Below are 24,570 nucleotides of genomic sequence, written 5' to 3' on the forward strand. Positions count from 1 at the left end.
TTCTATTATGTATTATTGTGTAATCTACTCCATATTACCTCCACTATAATTAAAATTTATATTAATGAAAAAAACAGATAGCCACAGAATCGAGCGGTAGGATCAGATGATAGTTGACATTTTAAAATTGCACATAACTTTCAATTTGCGAATGTAACATTTTTGAAATTCATGTTTGTTTACAATTACAAGTGGTACAAATAATTTGAATTTACTTTTTTAAAACTATCAGTAAATTAAATTTAAAAAAAATTACTACAAAATTTACTTAAAATTGTTATATGTGCATATATAGTTCTATACACCTTAAAGAGCTATATAAAATCTTAGAAGATAGGTTACACAGTTAAAACATTTTGACTAACACAATTAAGCACAAAAACACAGAAAATGGAATTTCCGGATCTTGGGGAACACTGCCAGTACGAGAGTTGCAACCAAACCGATTTCCTACCATTGCAATGTAAATGTAAGAAAGTTTTTTGTAGAGTACATTTTAATGACCATTGTCATTCGGGTGATTGTGAATTAGCCCCAAAACCAAAAGAAATTAACCTTAAGAATGATGACCAAATATTCAGGTGTTCAGAAAAAGGATGTAAAAAAGGGAATCTTCACGAAATGTTGTGTAACAAGTGTAATAAACACTTTTGTATAGACCATAGATTTCATCCGTAAGTACTATTTACAATAATTATTTCCTACATATATCAAAATTGGGTAGGCCTTAGGGTAGATTTGATATAGAGATTATGCCTTTCATACCAGAATATGGTATGAAAGGCATAAAAGAGATACTGTTGTGGTACCTTCAGATAAAAATCTGGAGGTACCACAGCAGTAAAAACAAAGTACATACATCTATCTAGTTCACATCTTCATTATCTATATATTTTGAATAATATATTCCTTTTTTTTACTGTCAAAATATCTTAGTTTATTTCAATTTGTATTTTAGGTCATGTCCAGAAATTGATGATGAGACCATGGCATTTAAAATAGAACAACTGGAAGCTCCAAGAAGGCAGTTTCAAGAAGCAAATAAGCATTTGCAAGAAAAGGTAGCTTATCTAGAAAGATATTGGAAAACACATAACTTTAGTAAAGATATACATATTGGGTTGAATTGAAAAATGTTTCCCATCTTTGGTTTACACAATAGTTAATAGCAAGCATGGGTTTTTATTAGCCTAATGTTTCATATAATTTTACTATTTATTTTAATATCCCGATTTTTCATTACATTATTATTTTTTTCAGATTACTGAGAATATTAGAAAAGCCCAGCAGTCATCTGCTAAAGTTAAAACAGCATCAAAGATACATCTTATGAGATTAAAACAAAAGGCGAAGGGACCGAAAACAGTAACTCCAAAAGACAGAATTTATTTTGCTATTAAAAAACCTATAAATGTGGAAGCTAAACCTGTAAAAATTATTCGTGACTTTGAGAACTTACGGCAAATTGACTCAGTTGTTTTAGATCCTGACTTAAAAGACACAAATCCTGTGTTCATTAGTTCAACATGGAGTCTTGGCCGAGCTATAGACAGTATATGTGATAGCTGTAATATTCAAAATGATAATAACAAAGTTGGTCCAACTAAGTTAAGGATATTTCGACAGCTAGATGGTTACTGTATCAGCCCTGTCAAGATGGATGTGGAAATCCAGGATTTAATTAAAAATGAAATTTTATTAGAAGGCGATAAATTAGTTATGGAATATATAAGTACAGATGTACTAAATTGTCTTGAAGATACTGCTCAAGTTTTTATAAATTGTGATTAAACACTTTAATAACAAAACTTTAGTTTCTTTTAATATATCTATTAGGAAAATATGGATTATCTAGTACATGTCTATATTTAGACAAACCTTAATGAACTTGGGTTAGTTTTTTAAACCCCTTAAATCTATATTGTCATATACCAAGGCTAGGATACTTCTTAGGCAAATGAAAGCTGGGTATATATAGGCATAATATGTATTAAAATATTCTAAAATAAAACATATATTACACAGTAATAATATCATAATTTACAAATGTATAAAATTAAAGCATCACTTCTCCATTCTCTTTGATTTGTGACTGTGATCTTTGGTAATCTACTAGCGGTAACAGCGGCGCAGGCGCCGAAGGATTTGTTTGTGCGGTGGGAGGGGGCGTTCCTAGTTTATACTTCTGTATCAACCAATTGCATTTTCCGGTCCTCGCTATAAGTGTTAGGAGATCTCTACGATACTGCTTCGTCAGTATCGCGTACAGGAACGGGTTCGCACAAGCGTTCAGCGGGTAGAAAAACACTAGTAAAACTTTGCCGTGACTTACATCTACTAAAGGTACGCCGGCCAAAGCAGTTACGCCAAAAAATGCAACTGGCGCCCAACACAATAAATCTGTTCCAATCAGCAACGCCATTTTATTAGCAATACGCCGTTCGGCCGCTGCGGCGGCTCCTCTCCCGCCATATTTCTCTCCCCCTCCCCCTAAGGATCTATATATCTGTACGTAACATATAACAATAGTGACCCAAGCAATTGCGTTTGTCATAAACAGTGAACCCTGGTACACAGCCACGCCAACGTTCTCGCTCTCTACGGGCAAGCATATCGACGTTGAAGAATAATGGGATACGCCTACAAGCGGCAATCCAGCCATCAATAACGAGAACAGCCAACCCCCAAGCATAATCTTCGCTGCTGCTGATAGCGTGATCCGTCTATCTAAGTAAATGGCGTATGTGATCGCGAACCACCGTTCTAAAGTCACGATTGTTAGTGTAAAAACTGACAACTGCCCAGAAAAGACTGATAGAAATCCAGCAATCTTGCATCCTGTTCCATATTGCCAGTCGTAAGCGTAGTTGAAGAACTCCCCGTACGATTGTAGGTCAACCACTGCGAGCATAGACAAGTACACTCCAGTACAGAGGTCCGAGAACGCTAGATGGCACATGAGAAATCTCGGGACAGTTAGCTCTGTGTGGTTTGTGAGAAGTACTATGAGGACGGCGATGTTTCCAACTACTGCAGCGGTTATTACAAACCAAACGCTGGCTCGCAGCCATGACCAGCCCATGACATCTTCGCAAGGGTTAAGCGCGTCGGGTAGTGGCGTGCATTCTATTTGTCTGCGACTGTAACCAAATGGTCATATTATATTATAAATACTAATTAATTAGGTTACATATTTAGTACTAAACACACAATATAAACACAGAAATTGCTAGTTGATATATTGCTCACACACTCATAATATTTCTCTTTGTTAATTAAATTAATTAGTTAATATTTCTCTTTGTTTCTCTTGTTAATTAGGCTCGACCTAAACTACTCAATGGTTTCTCTCAAAATACATTAATTATTAGTTTTAACTGAAGTTAAGTTCGATGGCGGTTGTTGTATGGACATAGGTATAATATATGGTAAATGAAACACAACGTTTGAAGCTGGGTTACATCTAGCTTTAATCGTTTAAAACATGAGCTTATAAGACATCATTAGGGGTAGTTGGGTTGCGATGCCGGATAAACAAAAACTAACTTGACCCGGTGAAGAGTTCGTAAATATAATTGACATTTATGTTATTGGACATTATCGGAAACGAGAATGTTAAATAACATTTTATGACTGGTAAAAACTAAAGGGCTCATATTGGCTTCAAGTGTATTTACTAAAATATAATATATGTGTCTAATGGAAAGTTAAATAACTCCGATAAGTTGGAATTTCCAAAACTTTTCTTTTTTCCTTTTTAACTTGTCTTTTTTGCAGTCCTAAAAACTGTAAAACTCTGTCAGATTCGCTTTTGTTAATTTTTTTATGAGTGTCACTTGACAGACTTTTATTATATGCCTTTTGCGTTAACTTTAGATTAAATTATCTTAATTAATTAATACGGACTTACGTATGGCTAAAACTACCGCACTCCGCAAATGAAGAAACACCAAGACTTCTGTTAACCGGGTCATGGAAGTCTCCTGGCCCATCATCCTCAAAACTGGAGGAATCCGAGAAGTATTCTTCTTCCGTACCGTCATACTCTTCGCTGGTTGTCGATGTTGTTTCTCCAGAATATCTAGTATAAAAATAAATTATTAAAGATTAATAATAATTATATTATTACATTAATAATTACTAAGCACACAAAGTGTGTCAAGTTATTCAATACTTTAATCCAGTTTATTATTGATTGCAATTGTTAACTGTGTTTTTGTTTGTTTAAATGTGTATTCGTTTTTGTTTGTCAATTATGTAGATATTATTATTATAACTCAATTTTAATTATAAAATTCAATAATTTAATAATTAAAATTTTCAATTAAGGTTTCAAATTAAAATAAGTTTACTTTTTAACAAATTACTTACAGCATTGGAACTGTTGATAGTCTCATAGTTTCAGGTGGCAGTGATCTTCGTGACTTGGATGGCGTGTTTTTGTAGCTCTTACCACATTTCTGGAAAATTGTTTTGTCATTAATTACAATAATTTTAGTTAAATTATTATAGGTTATGAACACACGACGAAGAGTATGGAAACGATGCACGTAAATATATTACCTGTGCCATATTCGCCATCTGAGTTTCATACAATGCGTGCCTCGCTGGATTGTGTCTTTCAGGGAACGCAAAAGCGCAGCAATGGAAGTGGTGCGTCAGGTGAGCTCGTACTAGGCTCTGACAAATGTTTATAATAAGTGCTATTTAGCCACTCAAGAATTTAAAATCGTATGTTTCAATTGTTCTAAAATGATATTAAAACCTATCTATATATATTTTTAATAAATAATAAAAATGAACATCTAATGACAAACAACATAAACAATTTCTAAAGAGACTGGAAGGAACTAGGATTGAAGATACAGGTTAGGGCTTGTTTGAACGCTAGTGCTCGTAAAAGTATATTATGTATAAGCTTAACCAAACTAAACTAAACTATGTTAACAAACTTTAGAACGAAGTTTAACATGTACTATTTTTTGAGTCGAATAAAGTACTTTTTATTTTCAGCATCACTCGTTTTGTTAACTAAAATGATATCCAAAATATATTTTTAAATTCAATACTCACTTGAAATTCATATATAGACGGAATGTATTTAAGCGAAGGAGTCTTTTCGATCTTTAACGTTTCTAGTTTCTCAAGTCCCTTCGTTGGAAGAGAGGTTATGGCAGTGTTGCTTAAATCTCTAGAAAAAAATGTAATTTAGATTAAGGCTGAACACGTACGGCTTATGATAAAATACATACAAGAAATATTATACTCTACAAGTGTACCAGAAAGTTCGAGAAGTTGTATATACCCTTAGCGGCTAATAACTTCGCGCGTTTAAGGCAGGACAAGTCATAGACAATTAAAATACACAGACTTACAGTTGTCGTAATAGAAGATTTCCAGCGAAGGCATGCTCATCTAGTCTTCTTAAATTCGGATTTCCTCTGAAGCTCCTGAAAATGATTATATCAATATACATGTGTCTGAGTTAATCAGTTGATAAATATGTATATGCAGTATTTACATACAATTTGGATATCTGTGCATTCTTGAACGCGTGCGCAGGTACTTCTTCTATTAGGTTGTAATTTAATGACCTGTAAATTAATATTATATTCTTAATCTTTTCTTTATTGTTGTTATTTAATTATTTTTTTCTGTCAGACCACTTTCCATACATTTAAAAGAAAGTACTGCAGTATTATCTCAATTTTACAATTAGTAATTGAAATTGTATTAACGAGGGTTTGGTTCGGTAGGGGTTGTTGGAGGGATGTTCACATAATTGCATTGAGATTGTCCATGGGCGGCGGTGCCTGATGGGGACTCCGGACCTTTTTACCACACTTCAATAAAATAATTATATCATAATACAACAAATATATTTTCCTGCCGTTTGCTCTGAATTATATCTGATATTTGACATCGAGTTGCCTAGAAGAAATTACGTATTGACGAAAAGGCTGTGTAATGCGTAGGTTTTTAGTCTACGGCGCCGTTTAAAAGGCTTGAAAGATGTTGAGGGAGTCGATTAAACAGTTAGGCAAATGAGTTGGATCAATGACATTTCATTACTTGCCTGTGACTGTACTTACAATCTAAAATTTTTCTGCCGCTATCAAACTCGAAACGAAACTCTTTACACTGTTAATATGGCATCGGCCAACCACAAGTTTGATAGTGTTTTTCAGAATCAAAATCAAAAAGGGTAGTAGGTAAACAAATACACTTATGAACGTCAAAAAAATTAAATAAATGTTAATTTACATTTAATACCCATATGCAAGTTAGGGGCGTAGAGCGGGCAAGAAGAACTGGCAAGAAACTTTCCGTATTTTGTATATTTATTTTAATATTTCATATATAACAACAAGTACAATGGCAGAGTGAAGTGCCATTAATAATGTGAATTCGACTCAAGCAATGTATCATATGTTACATCTTTTTTATTTCTGCCAAATAATGACTCTATCGTACGAATGGCCTAAGCATTAGCCAGCCAGTTTATTAAATGTTGTAACAAACGCTACGGCTGAATATCTTTCAGGCCGCTAGTTAAGCGGCGCTGTTTAGTTTAAAGGCTAGGCTGTTAATTGAACGCCTAAATAAGCTAGCTGCGACATATATACCAGTAATTATACTTGTAGAAGTAACACATAATATTCGATAATTAAATAAAAACATAAAACATATATGTACCTAGTGACTTACACTTGATCTGCGCGAACACGCAGCGCATGCGCAGGTATTCGTTTTATGTGATTACCCTCGAGATCACTAAAACAAAAGATATTTTTAATGCCTATAATCTGTAGACTCTGTCACAGATGCTAATATATATTAAGACTAGATATGTCAGAGACATTAGTATAGTGGATGAGTGGTTTTAAAACTCTTTTAAAAAACGACATCTATAACTTAGTAGTAATAATAATATCGAACAAATTAACAATACATAATAGCTATAAACGGATATAGGTACACATTTTAACACAAACATGAAAAACAGTTATTTATTTGGAAACAAACAGACAATATCATAGAAATAGAAGTAAGACATTTAACATGTATAGAGCATTAGATGTATCCAATAACAAGACAGCAGATGGATATATTAAGTAGACAATAAGTACAATATATAAAAAAAAACACACAGACGACCAAAAATAAAAATATAACAATGATAAAAATATTTTAATTTATTTATTTATTAGATTAATTTTTGGCTTCAGACAACCCGAAAACAAATTCGTAGTTCTGCTTCAAAAACAGTTTTTGCTTTAATGTTTAGCCGTTTGAACTTACATAGCTTGCAAATAAGACAAGGAACTGTTCGTCCCCTGCCGATGGTGATCATGCACATGGCTGAGATTTGGGACCTCCACCAGACCTGACGTTGTCACCATACTGTAAATTATAAATATATTATGTATTCCAAACTTATTTTTTTAATCTATTACTTCTTAAATACTCATTTATTCCTCAGAATGGGAAAATACATTTCTGCGTCCAGGCTTCAGCAGTTTCGAGAGCGCATAGGAGCTTCGTAAGACTACAAACTACAGACTACTTGTCTGTGCTACATCGGATCGAAGGCTTTCACTATGTCCAAACTCTTGCTACAGCTGCCAAACGACCACGAAGAAATCCGTACTTACAATCGCTAATGAGCTGATGGCCCTCTAGATACACCAGAAAAGAGATCAGAGCTATCGCCTTTTATAGAAAGCTGAGGTATTGAAGTAGCTTTTCCAGCAATTTGCAATAGTGCCGAAAAGAAAATATGCAACACAATTGTAGGATATTTTTTATTAGGCTCGCTCAACTTTCGTCCAAAAATTTTAAAACATTGCGAATAACACGTTGCTGGAATACATTTTTTGGCGTTGAACTATCACACTTAAATCTATTTAAATATTACTAAGTATATACTTCTGTATAGCATCACACACATCTAGCATTTAATTTCTATTAAATGCTAGATGTTCAACCATAAGCAATAAAATCCTTGGAGACACAGTGTTTCTACATCGAGTCGCTGAACATAGAACAGTACTAACACAGACTACAATTTTTTTGTCTCATTATGGGTTTTAACTTTTAAATAATATTTGTGTCAAGAATAAATAGCTCGTATAAGAATAATCATCATCATCAAAACAGAAAAAAGTGGAACCAGATAGTCCGCTTTAGATGCTTCGTTGCTGACCACGAATTTCAGACATGAGCTGCCAATTAAAGAGAGAGATAAGAAACATACATACGTACAATGTGCGTAGTTCTGACAGAGCTGGCAGCGGAGCTATCTTGTGCAGCCTTGGCGCTTGTGTTATAAATCTGAAATGAATAATTCTATACAATCAACAAATCTTACCATGATGAGGTTTCATGGAACTGTGGAGGAAGGATATGGATGGTGTTCTGTTCCTCCAACAGTAAGGGATAATCCTCGATCACGAAGTGGTTAGCCCCTGAGTAAGCTAGTCAGTGATTGAGGACGAAAAGTTATTTTAACCTCAGCAGTCAGAATAACGTCGTTAGCACCTTTCAGGGTATGACGTCATCAAAGTGATTTGTAAGTGCTGATTTTAGGTGTGGCTACAGAACCAATGGAATAAAAGTTCCAATAATTATGCTAGAATCAGTTCTTACATGCTAAACTAAAAGATTCCTCATTAAGTTAGAAATAAATAGCGACTAAACGCTCACTAGATGGTAAGCGACATCGCCACCCATGAACACCCACTTTGCTAATTAATTCCTATTCAAGTATTATTAAATCGTCTTAAGGGGCTCCTAGACAGGCCATTTTTTCACGAAAATGTATAGCGGCCGATGAATGTTTATTGTCCCAGCCATATGGCCGGAACGATCACTTTGCAATCGAAAATTCAGCAATGTTTTTTCCATGTTATTGCTGTCTTGCTTTACCTTTTATATGTAGTGCCCAAGTGTATCCCTTTTATATGCTAAAATTCGTAAAGTTATAGGTAATCTTGTACATCTAAATCTATGTATTGTATGTTTTGTCATTTTGGTTTTTCTTTTCCTTTTCTTTGTAACATTGGTCCAATGTGATCAAACTCTTTGGTATGTGCTTTTTAAATAATTGTTAGAGTCCTAATTTTAGATTTAAAATATGTAATATATCACGCCTAATATAAGTTTAAATCCACATGTTTCTTTTTTTTATGTTTTGCAATGCGCGGACAAACTCATAAGTTTGTATGTAGACCGTTTAAAGACAAAATAATAAACCATTTACTGTAGAAATATTATAGCGTTATAGATTTTACAGCCATGTGCTGTAAATAAATGTTTTTTGTATTGTCGGGCTTCAGTCGGAAATTTTGTAGCCACATATTTCATTAAAAGTTTAGCCCGTGTTTAGGCTCCTTTAGGTGATAAAACTTTGACCGCATCATGACCCGATTTTTATATTCTCATATTGTGAATGAAAACATGACAAAAACATTGCTACTAAAGGTGAGATTTAGATTTAGTGAGAAGTCTTGTTTCTGAATATTAGCGTAAAATCCGAAATCAACTGCTTTTAGCACAAAACATTGTTTTGTTTAGTATTATTATTTCTTTAGACCCAAATGCGACGGCGTGTGTCGGCACAGGATGATCACTTCCCTGCCTATTAGATTGTTATGATCGAGAAACGGATACAGACATCTAAGGCTCAGACCTGAAAAATTTGTAGCACCATTGATTGAGTGATTGGTTGATTTTATTTCCAACGGTTGAGTGCTCGCCAACTCACCACGTTAAACGCAATAGCAAATCATAAAACAAATTCATACATAATGTTTGTATGATTACAATTTACAACCAATGATTTCACTTTATGAAAAATATTTATAAAAATTGATCACTGCCATAAATTGAAATCTATGTTGTTTTAATCTATATGATGTAATAATCCGATAAACAAGAAATATTCGCATGCACACAACAGGCAATAACTTATTTCAGGCACTCATTATGTTATAAACGTTATCATTAGAACCGGACAAATTCAAATTTATGGCCATTGTAAATTCTTTAACTTATTTTATTAATATAATCTGTGATCTCTGTGTTATTTTAAATATGTCATAAAAACAAAAATAGCGTTAATATTTTTATGAAATTTGATTGTTAATGTCTCTTCAAAAATTTATTAAATATTTGGAATTGGAATTTTCGTTTTTCATTATAAGTTTTGTAAATTTGCTTACTGTGTTTCTTAATAAATTTATAAATATAATCCGTGAACTTTGTGTTATTTTAAATATTTCGTAAAAAACAGAAATACCTACATAATGTACGTATACGTTACAATTATTGATTCATCAATTGTAACATATAGGTATATTTTGTAGGTATACCCACACCTTAGCATTTAAGAAGGGATTAGGTGTGGGTTGGCATTTAACGGTTGGGAAACACCTGTTTATACCATTATGTAATTCACTAATGTTTCGGGGTTTATCTTAGTATGCTAGAATCTTTTTTTAATAAATTTTCTTTAAGAATATTCTATTAATAAACATTCCTTCCTAACTACAATGTTTCTGTTTTGTTTGTAAATAGATAATAAATAGATATTTATGCAAAACTTACAATGATTTTAGATTTGGCATCTTTGTCAGATCTTCAACCGCTACATGTTCTAGATTGGGCGCGTCCATTACTGACCTGAAAAAATATATTTTTAGTGGGTACGTTGACGGCCTTTGAGGGAGGAGTACGTTCGAATTTTGAATAGTTAGTGGTCGTATCTTTCAGGGAAGAAGCCCACCGGGAGTCAATTCCACAGTTCGCTAGTTCCCAAAAGAAAATGCCTTGTAAACCGGAGTATGGAAGATTTCCAGCCATCAAGGTGTTGTTGGTAATGGGATAACATTATAGGAGACCTCATAATCGAACTACATATTTGCTACGTCGTAGATGGTCTACGGGGTTCGGATGTTTGTGCATTATTACTGTATTGTATGTGCGAAAAGTGGCCATTACATTATAAAATGTTACACATACTGTATGTATCTTAATAACTTACAAATGTTCGACTGTATGTAGGTGGTAGCCGGCTGCATGTATGGACCGAGCCGTAAGCCGGGTGATGTTGCTCTTCAGTAGCACGACAGAGACTCCTTGACATGGTTGAACTGAAATAAAACATACGTTTCATTTTACAAAATGCTTTTTATACAATTTCTAAACAATTAAAATTTTTTCATTATTTTACATCAAATTTGATTTGGTTTACCCGTTATTTGAATTACCCATGATTTCGTTACTAATACTTGCTTTCTTTTAACTATCACTAAATGTAAGATATGATTTTTTATAGCATACGGGCTAACAATCCTGCTTTACGACCAAAAATTTGCATTTTAGTGCATGTGTTGCCGGCTTTTAATGTTATAATTTAAATAATTCTAATATTATTGTATATACATACACTGTCATTTTTAATTATACAAAAAATTGCGGTTCCGATTTCGTTCCGTTATTCAATCATAGCAACCTCAACCGTAGATAAATACTACAAATTACGTTTCCGTTACAGGACGTAAACATCAACGAATTATTTCATCAATTATTGGAATCGGTATTTAAGTTTTGTGGTAAGCTTGCTGATGGATATACATTATAAATAGTTTAAAAAGCTGTGAATTTGTAAGATCCCTGATGACTTAGTATTACGATGTGTATTTGCATCATATGTTTACTACATAAACTCCACGTGTGAACCTTCATTGTAGATACTGTCAACTATTTCAATTTACTTAATTGCCAACTTGTTTGTCGAGTCGGATCTAAGACGCAGTAGAATCCATTATGGAAGATTATTCGACTTGACCTAGTTTTGATATATAATAAGGACAAATTATCTTTAAATATTTTATAAAATAAAATAAATCTCATAAATGATGTTTGAAAATTGGAATTTTCATTTCAAGTATTATTCCGATTCACCAAACAGCTCCTGACTAAGGGGTCTGGAGCCCTCGGGGCAACAAAAGAGGGAAGGCCCCCTGGCCCCTCAATTATTTATCAAAAAAAGTTTAAAAAATCAGTCGAGTTTTTCAATCAATATTTTTTTCCTAAGGCCCCGGTTGCCCTATCCTAAATGCGGTCCTGAAATAATATAGATATTTTCCGATAATTCCGTCAAAGAAATTTTGTCGTTAAAAAGATAATATTTTAAGTTTAACATTGCCATATTATTTCCGCTGGTAGTCAACTCTTAATATATTAATAGTAGGTAGTTAACTTATTAATAGGTAATCTGTGGTAGATCACTTTTCTGATTAGGTACATATGTACTTATGACAGATAGGCAATTTATTGATACTGTGTACCATGTGATATCTATATACCGTGTTATTATAGTATAAATAATGGTTGACCCAATTTTTTAAAACGAGAATATGGAACCTATATTGAAATAACACGAAAATAATAATAATATAAAAATACACGAAATGGTGAAAGTAATCCCCCTATGCCGATAGTGAATATAAATTGTGTTATTTTAACTTCTTTTTTGATGTCCATTAGGGTACTTGTTTACCAACATGAATAAAGATATTTTGAGTTAGATTTTTATTAGTGACATACATGGTAATAAAGTTTTATATAGTACAATAGTATCTATAACCATATTATAAATATCATACTATATTTTCTTTAATTCATTTATTTATTTTATTTTTATTTTTACATTTATACAAAAAAATTCCAATCCTTTCCAAGCCGTCGAGTGTTTAGGTCTGAAGGCAAGCCGGTTTCTTCACGATGTTTTCATTCACCGTTCGAGCACATGTTAAATGCGCAGAAAGAAAGTCCATTTGTGCACAACCGGGTATCGAACCTTACGACCTCAAGGATGGGAGTCGCATCCTGAAGCCACTAGACAAACACTGCTCTCCACGCATTTCATGTAATTCAGTTTTAGATATTGAAACATATTTTTTTTTAACCATAAATCTCAAACCAGTATGTCTGAAAGAGAGTAACTTTTGCAGAGTCAAACATAGACAATTGACAAACAACAAGAATCCTTTATAACATAACCAAGGTCATTTAAACAATCACGTATTATAATGTCAATTAGTAATGAATATTGATTGATGACAGCTCAGTTTTACTCAGACAATTATGATTATTGTCTAACATATTATAGCGCCATTAATTTTATTTACCTTTTGCTATTAATTTTACGACGATCGTAAATTGTAATATTGTAGACAATTTTTCTATGCTTAAAAGACAAAAAAATGTGTCTAGTTTATTTTTTATTTATTTACACTTTGCTATCACAATATATAAAATTACACATTCAAAAAAGGCAAAACAAAGCAAGTAACATAAGTTATTAGGCAACGGGCGGCTTTATCGCTAACAAGCGATTTCTTCCAGGCAACGCTAATGTGAAGCAATAAAAAAACAAACACTTAAATTACAAAGAGAAACTCAAAATAACATGAAACTGTAACTAAAATTAAATAAAATGCATATATATACAAAAATCTAAAAGCTTGTTCAAAGATTAATTTAGTAACAATTAATATATAAAAGTAGTAGCTAATTACGAGGCAGAAGAAAAAGGGGTCAGAGGTCTCGCGAGTGCTTTGCCGACCTTTTAAGATTTGGTACGCTCTTTTCTTGAAGGACCCTAAGTCAAATTAGTTCGGAAATATTTCAGTGGGCAGCTTCCACATTGTCGTGGTACGTAGGAAAAGCTGATTCAAAAACGTGGTGGAGGTGAAACTGGGAGAATTGCCTCAATGTCGGATGATGAAACTCAATTGCAGAACCTGTCGGAACAGATCCGTGTTATCCAAAACGCCAACTGAATGCTATCTCCAATACTATTTAAATATGTATTATTTGTATATTCGCAGACTGAATTCACAGTAGCGAAATTTTATATTATGTGATATTTTTATAGAAACGGGCAGGAGCCCGTTTGCCCCCTGTTAGTTTAATTTTATATACTTTATTATATTTTATTTTATTTTTTTCCGGCATTACCTTATTCGTAGTCTGTAAGGATAATGTATGTATTTCTGTAAAAAGTAAATAAAAAGAAAATACACTAGTACAAATCTAATAATATAAATCTCAATGTTCAATTTTCAATGTTCAATATTATTATTATTATGTTCTATAACGCAGCACTTTTGACAATATTTACATATATATTATAACAAGTTAAAATTTATATATACATATAAACATAATAAGGTCGTGACTAATGTTGTATGTACGTTTACACACTATTTAGCAAGGCGTGACATACATATTACAATGTATTTTGAATACAATTGTTGAATATTTTTTCAAACACTTAGTGTTCAGAGGAGTTGTTCGGATTAATACCTGCAACTGAGTTTCATTAGCCGACGTCGAGGCACAATACAAAATTCCTCCAGTATCGACGTCGGTCGTTCCACCACCAATTAGACTTCGGGTCAAAATAACAGCGAACGAATTCTTGATAGGCCGGTAAAGCATTCACGAGCCCTCTGACAAAGTGTCTATGGGCGGCGTTATTGTCTGTGTGGTGAAATTTTAAAATAGCAATCCCTTAAGCTGAAAAATCGTGACGGTATTATAAATATCAACTAGTTAAATGATGTAAGCGTTTCCATTCTCATTTTACACATTTAGCATATTAAGGTGACATGTTTATTTTGGAAATTAACACTAAGTGTATGAGAATTTATTATTCAGTTGAAGGAGTTGATATTGGATTCAACAAATATTTGTTATACATTTGTTTCTTACATTTTTTTCTCTTAACGTGTGCATTATATTTTTCAAAAATCAGATTTTTTGACTCTTTTTATTTATTTATACATGTATGCCTAAAATAATACAAGAAAATATGACATCATCTATATATATTTATAATATTTTTTTTGTACTATAGCTGTACATATTTTGCAGCATGCATTGCATGCTTTTTTTTAAGGTATGGTGCCTTTATACTTAAATGATCGAATATTGAATACTTAAATGATCCTAATCCTTGGGATTGATTTGCTCCAGTTCAAACAATTTGTATTACAAACTTGGCGATTGAAAAGAGTGGCGGAAAGTTTCTTGCCAGTTCTTCCTACCCGCTCTACGCCCTTGACTTGCGAACTGGTTGTAAATGTAAATTCACAATTAATTTAATTTGTTTTTCTTGACGTTCATAAATGTACATGCTTACCTATATAAATAGAGATATTTTGATTTGATTTGATTTATAGCGCGGGGGAGTATTTAGACCGTAAGTTTTGACAATATTATTTTATTATTAATAACTGTTATTATTATTATGACAATAGCATGTCAATTTTAATATAGCTGATTGTTCGATTTTGTTATAATTAATCAATATGTATGTATAATGTTCCTCGCAAATAAACAATTTATTATTATTACATTAATTTTATATCGCGGCATTACTTTCGCGACGACGATAAAACCTAGTTAGTTGATCACTAATGATCTAGCTCCAGCACAACATAGCACTGTCAAAATAGTGTAATTTATGCTGCCTTAGATTTAAAACTTTTCCCTATCTAGGTTACATGTATGCTTCAGTATATTTTCTTATAATAAATTAATCACAGCAAATAAATAAAATAGCATGTCCGTAATGTCAAAGTAATATTACGGAACTTGCAACAGAAGTATACTAATTGTGTTCAATGATTTAATTTATAGGCATAGTATGTTCCTTTGTTAAAACAATCTTAAAATTTTACATCGCAGCGAATAGTGTCATGATCTTCAAAATTATCGTCCCTGAAATTAAAAAAAAAATTTACTAAATTACTAGGCGCTAGGACCAGTGAATATAACCAATGTTAATTATTATAATATATCTTGATTTACTGTGGAAACAATGTAATATACGATTCAAAACACTGTCGATTGCTAGACTATCTATCGAAGAATATACAACATAGATTATAATTTTACTTGTGACGTAAACAGAGACGTTATTGAAGAACTCGGAAAATAGATTGCCTGTATTTGTACGTTAGCCCTTTAATAAAGAATCCGTACGATCGTTGAACAAATTTGCTAACGCGTACAGCAAATTACCCAACACAAGGTCGGTCTGCCAAATTATACGTATAATAGCAACGTGTCTCTAATATCTCTCTCTATAATATGTAGCAATATACAGATGTGATTTTCAAATACCTACAAGAACAGAAAGAGTATCTGATCCGATCTGGATGATCGATAATCGATTTTTTGACGTGATAACGGACAACGGGTAATAAATCGAACTCCGGCTGCGTGCAAGAAAAAGCAAAACTCATTGTCCTGTTACACTAATTGTACGCTTGCGCCGAATCTATCTCTATCGCTCGACTGTCCTATGCGTCCGAGGACTATACTCCTTTGGTGTATCGTAGCCATAAAAATAGTAATAATGTTTTGTTATCAGGTTGTCACATTAAAAATCATCCCTAAACCATTTTTACAGACCAACTTTTTAATTTTGAGCCTATAAGCAGATGATGATTACCTCCACCGAGCAATGTGAATAAGCTTGTCTATGTTTCATAATATGTAGAAATTTCTTTAATATTATCGAATACGTATAGAACTAAAAATATCTTTACGATTCTAAGGCCGATCATCTTAAAAGTGCGTCCGACAATAAAACATATAGTTTATGTAGAGAAATAATAGTTCAGAAATAAACTGGAAACATTTCTTTTGAAGCTTGAACACATTTTACATTTTATAATATAACGGCTAACAGTTGACGATATGAGAGAGAGACAAGGTCTCAGACAAAATCACATTTAACGCATTTAACGCCAAAGATACAATTAAGGTTTAGGATACTGAATACTCCAGTATCCAAAACTATAATATAGTTCCAAATAATACTAGAGTTCCAAGAGAACATAGGTTTCTTCCAAGAAAGTCTCTTGGAGACTTCAGATATCTGAGTTTTTGGACGGATTTAATTTACTACGAGAACGTTCACGCGAAATACAACTATTACTTCGTTTGAAAGAGCCTTTAACCGATAAGAATTTGGAGTAGTTAAGCGGTTTTATATCCATTGTAAAAATTTAAAATAGGAATCCGATACTTAACTTATTACTTAAGGATTTGAAGAAATATTATAAGATAAAAGTACTTAGTGCAAAAAAATGTAGTACGGTGTACGCTAGAATATCCTGACCTATAAAAATTACCCTAGCAACAAAGAAACAAAAAACAAATATTTGATTTAAACTGCTTTTATTATTTTATAAATTACGGTTTTAAATAAACACCTAAAGCCATTTATTATTTAGTAACACCGAGCATTTGATCCGCCATGAATTAACTTTATTATCTACTATCCTTGAGCATCAAATTTAGACTTTGATAACGCATTTTGATAGACGTGAGAATTTTGTATCCATCACTGTTTTAATGAAACGTGCCTTGCTTTCATATGTGTACTTAATGTAGATATTTACTACTATATAATGTTAGCAAAAATCATTTTTTAGTACATTATGCATAACATTTAAGGAGTATAATTTGGAGAGTAAAAATATCCGTGAATATTTACGTTCCTTGACGTAAACATTTGCGACATCAATCTTGTCACTCGCATTTGAATGAATTATAATAACAAAACATATCGTTTTTAACAAAGATTCATTTGAAGATAATTGAATCAAATTAAACCTAGCCTGATTTTCATTTATTATTATTAAAAGTGTTTGATATATTTATTATATTTTTACCGGCATTAACGTATTGGCAAAATCCGTTAGGAAAACGTATGTATTTCTGTAATCAATAAATAAATTATAACGAATTAACAGCTGGTACACCCACAAAATCCTCCTCGTTTGTTGCTAACGTTCTATCCTTACCATTGTTTTCTTCCCTAGACTATGTATGTATGTATGGACTCCGTTTCGCAACGCAGATCAGAGTGTTGAAATAAAAATTAAACAGAAAAATATAAACGAACTGTCTTATTTCTTTGATATATTTGGATAGATATATTTAATCTCATTTAGAGATATATCTTGAAACATTAAGTCCTCCTTTCTCGGATCCGAGTGGAGCGGGTCATAGTAGCGGTGCCACCTACTCGGATTCGTGCGAGCGTCCCGTTATTTTTTTAAACCATTGCCATCCCTAGCTCTCGGATCTGAGTATTGGGTAACCAATGTGCTGTATGCCGACCACTAGGAGCCGAAAAATGTTAAAAAAAAACTTATTCATACATACATATTTTCAAACATTTTTACTTAATCAAAATTCGCCATAAAAACTTGGTTTGCGCAATAAAAACTTTGTATCTTACTTTCAACGTGTTAAATTATGTCACATCCATATTTGACCGTCGTCGTTGAAGCTTGTAGAAAATCTTATTAAAAGGCAGAATCACAATTGGAATTGCTAATCGACTTTTTATGGATTACAAGTTCATCAAAAATTCAGGATTAAATGGGCAAAAAGCGTTTGTAACTTCTGAGATATTTGCTATACTAGAAATCGAACCCAACGCCGTGATGCTTTTATTATGTAACAGGGCAGAAAAGGGTTGCTTACCTGGTGGTAAGTGATACCGCCCATGAAACCCAAAGGCTTCGCAAGTGCGTTACCAGCCGTTCAATAATTGGTACGCTCATTTCAAGAAGTAAGTCGAATTTGTTCGAAAAGACAGTGAGTAGCCGGTGACACCTAGTCGTCGTGGACAATCATAATACAAATTTCATCATCTTTGTATAAGTGCATTTTTATTATTTTATCCATCGCCTAAGAGCGGAAGTTTTATCTAATTGATAAGCGATATTTCTTGATTTAACTATAAATATTTATCTATCCATGCTCGAGTGCTTTGATAGATATGTTTGTACTAAACAAATTTACGCAAGTTTATTCTTTCAATATATTGATTCAGACAGCGCAATTAAACTCAATTACACACCAGCACATATAAACCATAGCAAGTGATAATCTCTACTATACGTAAAGAATATATCTTCACTCTCTTTTCAGGGGCAACCTCTGGTAGTGGAGAGGTTGTGAACCTTGTCCCGTCCCGTGCCAGAGGCAACTCTTCTGCAGTCCGTTCAGTTCTAACAACTGTTGTTAGAACTGCAAAATTACGATATTCCAACTAGATTTAGCACTTTCTCGTTAGAGACCTTCTGAATCCAGTCTATTCGAAGCATGCGACGATAGCACCATATCTAAAAAGCTGGCGGGTATCGGGAGAATTGGGACTCGACGATAGCACAAAATTTACTTCATTTCGTTGAAAAAAAAAACAGTGGCGCTACCACCTCTTGGAATCAGATTTCTAATCTTTTATTAAATTTATTGACAAGACGACAAGTAGATCAGCCTCCAGTGCCTGACACACGCCGTCGACTTTTTGGGTCTAAGACATGTCGGTTACCTCACGATGTTTTCCTTCACCGTTCGAGCAAATGTTTAATGCGCAAAGAAAGAACTCTGCATCGAACCTACGACCTCAGGTATAAGAGTCGTATGCTGAAGCCACTAGGCCAACACTGCATTTCGTTGAAAGGTCACGTTAAGATTGATGATAATTGAAATTGATATAAACCTGCCTCTTTTACTTCCGGTACTCTCCTATTTGACATAATCCAAACAGTAGGAGTATACGGTATGTACAGCGCCAGCCCTTGACAGACTCTCACGATATTTGTGTACTCCAGTTATCGGATAATTTTCGAGGATTATGTATACATTAGACAAATACAGTTTATATTACATATATCAACAATTAAGAATGGAAGTCCTATTAATTAGTGTGTCAGCTAACGAGCTGAGGTCATTGACTCAGTGGCATTAAATTACAGTTATGCGAAATACATGTAACTATAGATGATATTGGTGCTATTTCAATTTTATGGTAAAAAAGCCTTTAAACACAAATAAATGTGATGTTAATGTGTCTATATTTGGCGTGTTTATAAATTTGACGAATGTTTAAATGATCCTTATTCTTGGGATTGATTTGTTCCAGTTCAAACAATTTGTATGACTCCAAACTTAGCGATTAAAATGTGTGGCGGAGAGTTCTTCTTGATCGCTCTACGCCCTTGACTTGCGAATTGGTAGTAAATGTTAATTTAGAATAAGTTTAACTTTTTTTGTAACGTTCATACGTGTAATTATTTACATATATGAATAAAGTTATTTTGACCTTGACTTTAACTTTCAAAATTTTAAATCTGCTATGTTGAGTTGTTGAGAGAAATCTCTTTGGTGACCTGTTTACATAATAAGTATCGGTATAAAGATAAAACTATGTGGGTATGTTATCTCTAGGTTTAGATATATCTGTTCGGATCCAACGAAAAATCACTAAAGAATCCGCACCGGCTGCAAATCTTCGTTAACCGTTGGCTTCAAAGTATTCTGAGTATCTACAGGCGCGAGAAGATCTGTAAAGGGCAACTTTGAAAGTGCTGTGGAGATTCCCCGATTAGCTAGAATTTCACACGTCGCAAGTGGAAATGGATAGAGATACTCCGAAGAGATTCCAATTATAATCACCTTGATGGCTGGCAATCAACCGAACTGCGGAATCGACTACCGGTGGGGGTTTTCCCTGAGAGATAATACCTCCAACTATTCGGATTCGAGAGTACTCCTCCCTTAAAATGCAATGGCATGCACCCACTAAAAATGGGTGTCTATGGGTTGCGATGCCCTTTTTGGGCGTCCCGAAGGCTCGTTTGTCCTCCTCTTATATAAAAAAACAGGCGCTTGATTGGAACCTGCGACGAAAGCGGTATCGCGGCCGTCTCAATCAAACCTGGCGTACAGTTGCAAATGAGGCAAAGAGAGTCGGAAAGGCTTGGTGACTTATTGCGTTCGCTTTCTGCTAAACCATTGGTTATAGAACATTAAGTCATGTTATCTCTAGCATTATTACTTCGCTTTTTGATGCGATAGAGAATTCTTTACATACATGTCATTTAATATTTGTGTTGCAACTTCAATCTTAGTTTGTGCAGTTACAGCTGGAGACCATAATTTGAGCCAATGTCAATATGTTCACACCATGACCTATATTTAAGACATAATGCATTTGTGTCTTCAAAGGAATTGGCATTACTCCAGTGTTTTCAGAGTAAATTAAAAGTTAGCTAAATATTATTGTGTGACTAAGTAGTATTTTTTAGTAAAGTTTTAAATTAAAAAAAGGAATATCTGTTGAAACTATTTACTGCTTTAAGAGACATATCTGTATGTCGCCCCTGACGTTTGCCATCTTAATTTTCTTGAAACAATACATTAAAACGTATTTATTAGCAATAATAACTTAGCCTGCACATGAGCACGAAAACTGTACCACGGCTTAATTTTGTGGTTTTAATTGTAATAATTGAATGTATTAATTAAACTAAGTCGTTATAAATCTAAAGGCTAAAAATCTAAAATCATTTTAAAATTAAATTAAAACAATTTATATTTATATTTAAATAGGGCATTAAGCATTAAGTATATAAACCGTGTATTGTTTTGTACTTACAAAATCAGTTTATTATTGTAGTATTAATTTAATAAATATAAACACAAATTATATACGATGCGTTTGATCTGTCAAACACTCAAAATATCGTTGCTGCGACGCCTAATTGCGAAATGACAAATGACAGACCACACTTTGCGCGGGAAACCCAGGAAACTCGTACTACGTTTACAAGACAATGCCATATTGAACATTGTTCGTAATCAATTTACCACCCGTTGCTTTGATAACTATATAGGACTTAATAATACTATAAATAGAATATGATAATGAAAATACATTTACAATACTGACATGAATGACTGCCATAAGTATCTTTATCATTTTAATCCCGGCTTTGCAAAGTCCCTTTAGAAAGTCATGACGATAATGTAGCCATGCTTTATATTATTTTAGGATTAGATATTGTGAGATTCCTTTTTCACATAAATAGTATTTCTTATTCAGGTCTGTGTTGAAAATGCATAATAAATAAATCTCTATATATAAAATTTTGGTGCCACAATGTTAGTTCCCATAATGCTGAAATTAACTTGTATATGAAAAAGGTATAATGAAACTTACGCGAGTTATCTTAACAATTAGTAAAATGTCAAAAAATCTCTATAACAATTATTTATTCAGTTCATACATAGGAAATTAAACAGCTTGTCTATTAATGTCGCGGTAACTTCGTTATCAGCGAGTTATAGACGCCGGCATAATCTGTCAGTCACGAAGTATCAACACGAAAAACAAACAGACATGCAAATTATTGATAACGTTGGTTTTCAGGATATGAATGTAGTTTAAAATGATTTTCATTTTAAACTGCCTTCGTGGTTAACAGAAGGCATTTTACACGTTTATTTCCAGTCAAGAAAAAATATTTTTTTAGGAAATTTATACTGTCTAACGTGACCCTTGGCTCTCGGCATAAGTCAAGTTACCATATTTTATGTTTATTAGTTCCTGGCGTGCGAAGAAGTGTAATAAATTATACATGTCCCTTCTCTAGGACCTTCAGGATTTGATTCACGAGAAGGGCAAGACGTACCCAACTTGATTTCATGACGGTAACATTTTCAAACAATAAAAATGAGGACTAGTAGTACACAATTATGCCTTCGATGCAATAATAATTCAGATTAGGAGAACTTTTTTTTAACTCTGTCACCTAATTATAAGAAATAACGTACACTACAAAAGTATAAAAAATACAATTTTATTGAAATATAAGGAATATCATCTTAATATTTCTATTGTCCGCTTTGAAATATGTTTGAACACGAAAATATAAATAATAAATATCAATTCCAAGATCAAATTTCAAATTCTATTTCATAATCATTTATTTATTATCTACATATTAAAACCTAAATAGTTTTAAAATATTTAACGATGCACTAAAACTAAATAAATATTAAGAAAATAAAAATATTAACCTGAAATGCAAATTTATTCAAATATTATGGCCGAAGATGTAAATTAAACTTATCGAAATTTGACCTGAATTTTAAATTACGCATTGACCATATTCACAAAATAAATAATATGTTATGAAGGAAAAATATTTTTTTGCTCAAATAACAAAATTTCATATTTAATTAGTTTCTCTCTAAGTGCACAATATACTGATTCTTATTTGATTTTTTAACACAACAACATAACAAAGCAAAGAAAAAAATTAAACTAGCATTTTGGTAATGTAAACTCTTTGTCCACACTATATAAAGTATTAAAACCTGAAATATATCGTATTCTGTATCGTTGCGCCAAATGTGATTTCGAAACAAAAACAAAAAAATAGAAAAAAAGGAAATACGTAGGAAATTGTATTTACGAATTAAAATAAACAATAAAAGTAATACCAGATTTTACATTAATAATTTAGAGAAGATACGAAAAAACATCATGAAACGAGATAAGACAGAGAAGAACAGTAGATGTCTCAAGATTTATGACGCTCTATTGTCTAGCTTGATTTTGGCGCTAATATCATAAATTCAATAAATCCTATAATAAAACTTATCATTAAAATATCACTTATGTCTTTGTAGACAAATGTGATTTGACCAAAACACGAAAAAATAACTTACCTAAAAAATATAAAAATAACGTAAATATATGACACCAAGACAACATATTAATTAAACACATTAACTCTAAGTACAGATTGCATTGTCTTAAAATCATTTTAATCACATCACTAAAAAGTATTTAGTCCCTTTTCATAGATAACCGTCACTTTAGAATCTATTTACGTTTTTATTTTATTACCAATATAAAAAAACTAGGCTAAGCGTCTGATTAAGACCGCGGTTCATACGCGACTGAAGTTTGAAGACGGATCTTGAATGAAGGATCTCTTTAAAATCCTGAAAGTATGCTATTTTTGATTACGGTAACATTTGAACATTGTAATTTATGGAATATCGTTTTTTAATTATAAGCACGACTAACCAAAACGTATTTTTTTTTATTTAGTTTCTTTGTTATTTAGGCTTTGCCGGCTAACATATTCTAGACTGGATCAACCCTCTGGGCGTCCATCACAGGCTGCCTTTCGTATTCTTGGGATTCTTGTTGTTCTTCTGGGATTCTCCCAGAAAAGAGCGTACCAGCCCAATGTGAATGTCCAAGTCCCATTTGATTCCTGTTATATACAAAACATATTTTTAGTTGAAATTGGACCATACATAAGCTGTTAATAAATAAATAAATAAATAAATACATAAGATTGAGGCTACATAAATTACGATTTATCTTTAAAGACTAAATCAATGCCTTTATTTTCTTACACATTAATAATTATTACCACATGCCATGACATTGATGATTGGCTATAAACACAATACAATGATTTCTTGTTTCGGTTTTTGTTCCTTAATATAGAACAAAATACATTTTATTGATCATTAAACTCACCACATCTCCCGCGAACTTCATAATTGAAAATGATATTGAATTTTGGATATTTGCCAGAATACATCAATTCTTAACGTAAGTTTGAACGGTTTATTTAAACTGATATTTGACAAAAGACAATT

The 24,570-nt window shown here is 32.7% G+C and overlaps 2 protein-coding genes across 4 annotated transcripts; one reads left to right on the top strand and one right to left on the bottom strand.

Annotated features, from left to right (window-relative positions):
- Positions 1 to 105: 105 nt before the first annotated feature.
- Positions 106 to 1,799, top strand: LOC110997151 (AN1-type zinc finger protein 1-like). The gene is made up of 3 exons (XM_022265170.2): positions 106 to 674; positions 959 to 1,061; positions 1,261 to 1,799. Exons 1-3 carry the CDS (start codon positions 391 to 393, stop codon positions 1,789 to 1,791), a joined length of 918 nt encoding a protein of 305 aa, XP_022120862.2. The 5' UTR covers positions 106 to 390; the 3' UTR covers positions 1,792 to 1,799.
- Positions 1,800 to 1,971: 172 nt separating this feature from the next.
- LOC110997159 (lutropin-choriogonadotropic hormone receptor) lies at positions 1,972 to 23,872 on the bottom strand. Of its 3 annotated transcripts, XM_045627980.1 has the most exons (13): positions 23,620 to 23,872; positions 11,045 to 11,153; positions 10,609 to 10,683; positions 8,266 to 8,334; positions 7,303 to 7,404; positions 6,709 to 6,774; positions 5,526 to 5,594; positions 5,376 to 5,450; positions 5,074 to 5,191; positions 4,564 to 4,680; positions 4,372 to 4,460; positions 3,911 to 4,081; positions 1,972 to 3,140 (listed from the first exon to the last, which is right to left on the bottom strand). In XM_045627980.1, the coding sequence occupies exons 1-13, from the start codon at positions 23,714 to 23,716 to the stop codon at positions 2,057 to 2,059; spliced, it is 2,241 nt and encodes a 746-aa protein (XP_045483936.1). In that variant the 5' UTR covers positions 23,717 to 23,872; the 3' UTR covers positions 1,972 to 2,056. The 3 variants fall into 3 exon arrangements, with proteins under 3 accessions (XP_045483936.1, XP_045483937.1, XP_045483938.1); XM_045627981.1 differs by lacking the exons at positions 10,609 to 10,683; positions 11,045 to 11,153; positions 23,620 to 23,872 and having other exon boundaries at positions 8,262 to 8,332; XM_045627982.1 differs by lacking the exons at positions 10,609 to 10,683; positions 11,045 to 11,153; positions 23,620 to 23,872 and having other exon boundaries at positions 8,258 to 8,323.
- Between the last annotated feature and the right edge of the window lie 698 nt (positions 23,873 to 24,570).

The sequence above is a fragment of the Pieris rapae genome, chromosome 4 (assembly GCF_905147795.1).
Source record: "Pieris rapae chromosome 4, ilPieRapa1.1, whole genome shotgun sequence".
Classification (NCBI taxonomy): Eukaryota; Metazoa; Arthropoda; class Insecta; order Lepidoptera; family Pieridae; genus Pieris; species Pieris rapae.

What these genes read in the sequence shown, in the direction of transcription:
- LOC110997151 (XM_022265170.2), top strand. Translation starts at nt 391, where the DNA reads ATGGAATTTCCGGATCTTGGGGAACACTGCCAGTACGAGAGTTGCAAC. An exon ending in ATAGACCATAGATTTCATCC is followed by an intron (nt 675 to 958) that starts GTAAGTACTATT and finishes TTTGTATTTTAG; the next exon opens with GTCATGTCCAGAAATTGATG. An exon ending in ATAAGCATTTGCAAGAAAAG is followed by an intron (nt 1,062 to 1,260) that starts GTAGCTTATCTA and finishes TATTTTTTTCAG; the next exon opens with ATTACTGAGAATATTAGAAA.
- LOC110997159 (XM_045627980.1), bottom strand. Translation starts at nt 23,716, where the DNA reads ATGATTTTAAGACAATGCAATCTGTACTTAGAGTTAATGTGTTTAATT. An exon ending in CTACATACAGTCGAACATTT is followed by an intron (nt 10,684 to 11,044) that starts GTAAGTTATTAA and finishes ATATTTTTTCAG; the next exon opens with GTCAGTAATGGACGCGCCCA. An exon ending in CTGTCAGAACTACGCACATT is followed by an intron (nt 7,405 to 8,265) that starts GTACGTATGTAT and finishes TATAATTTACAG; the next exon opens with TATGGTGACAACGTCAGGTC.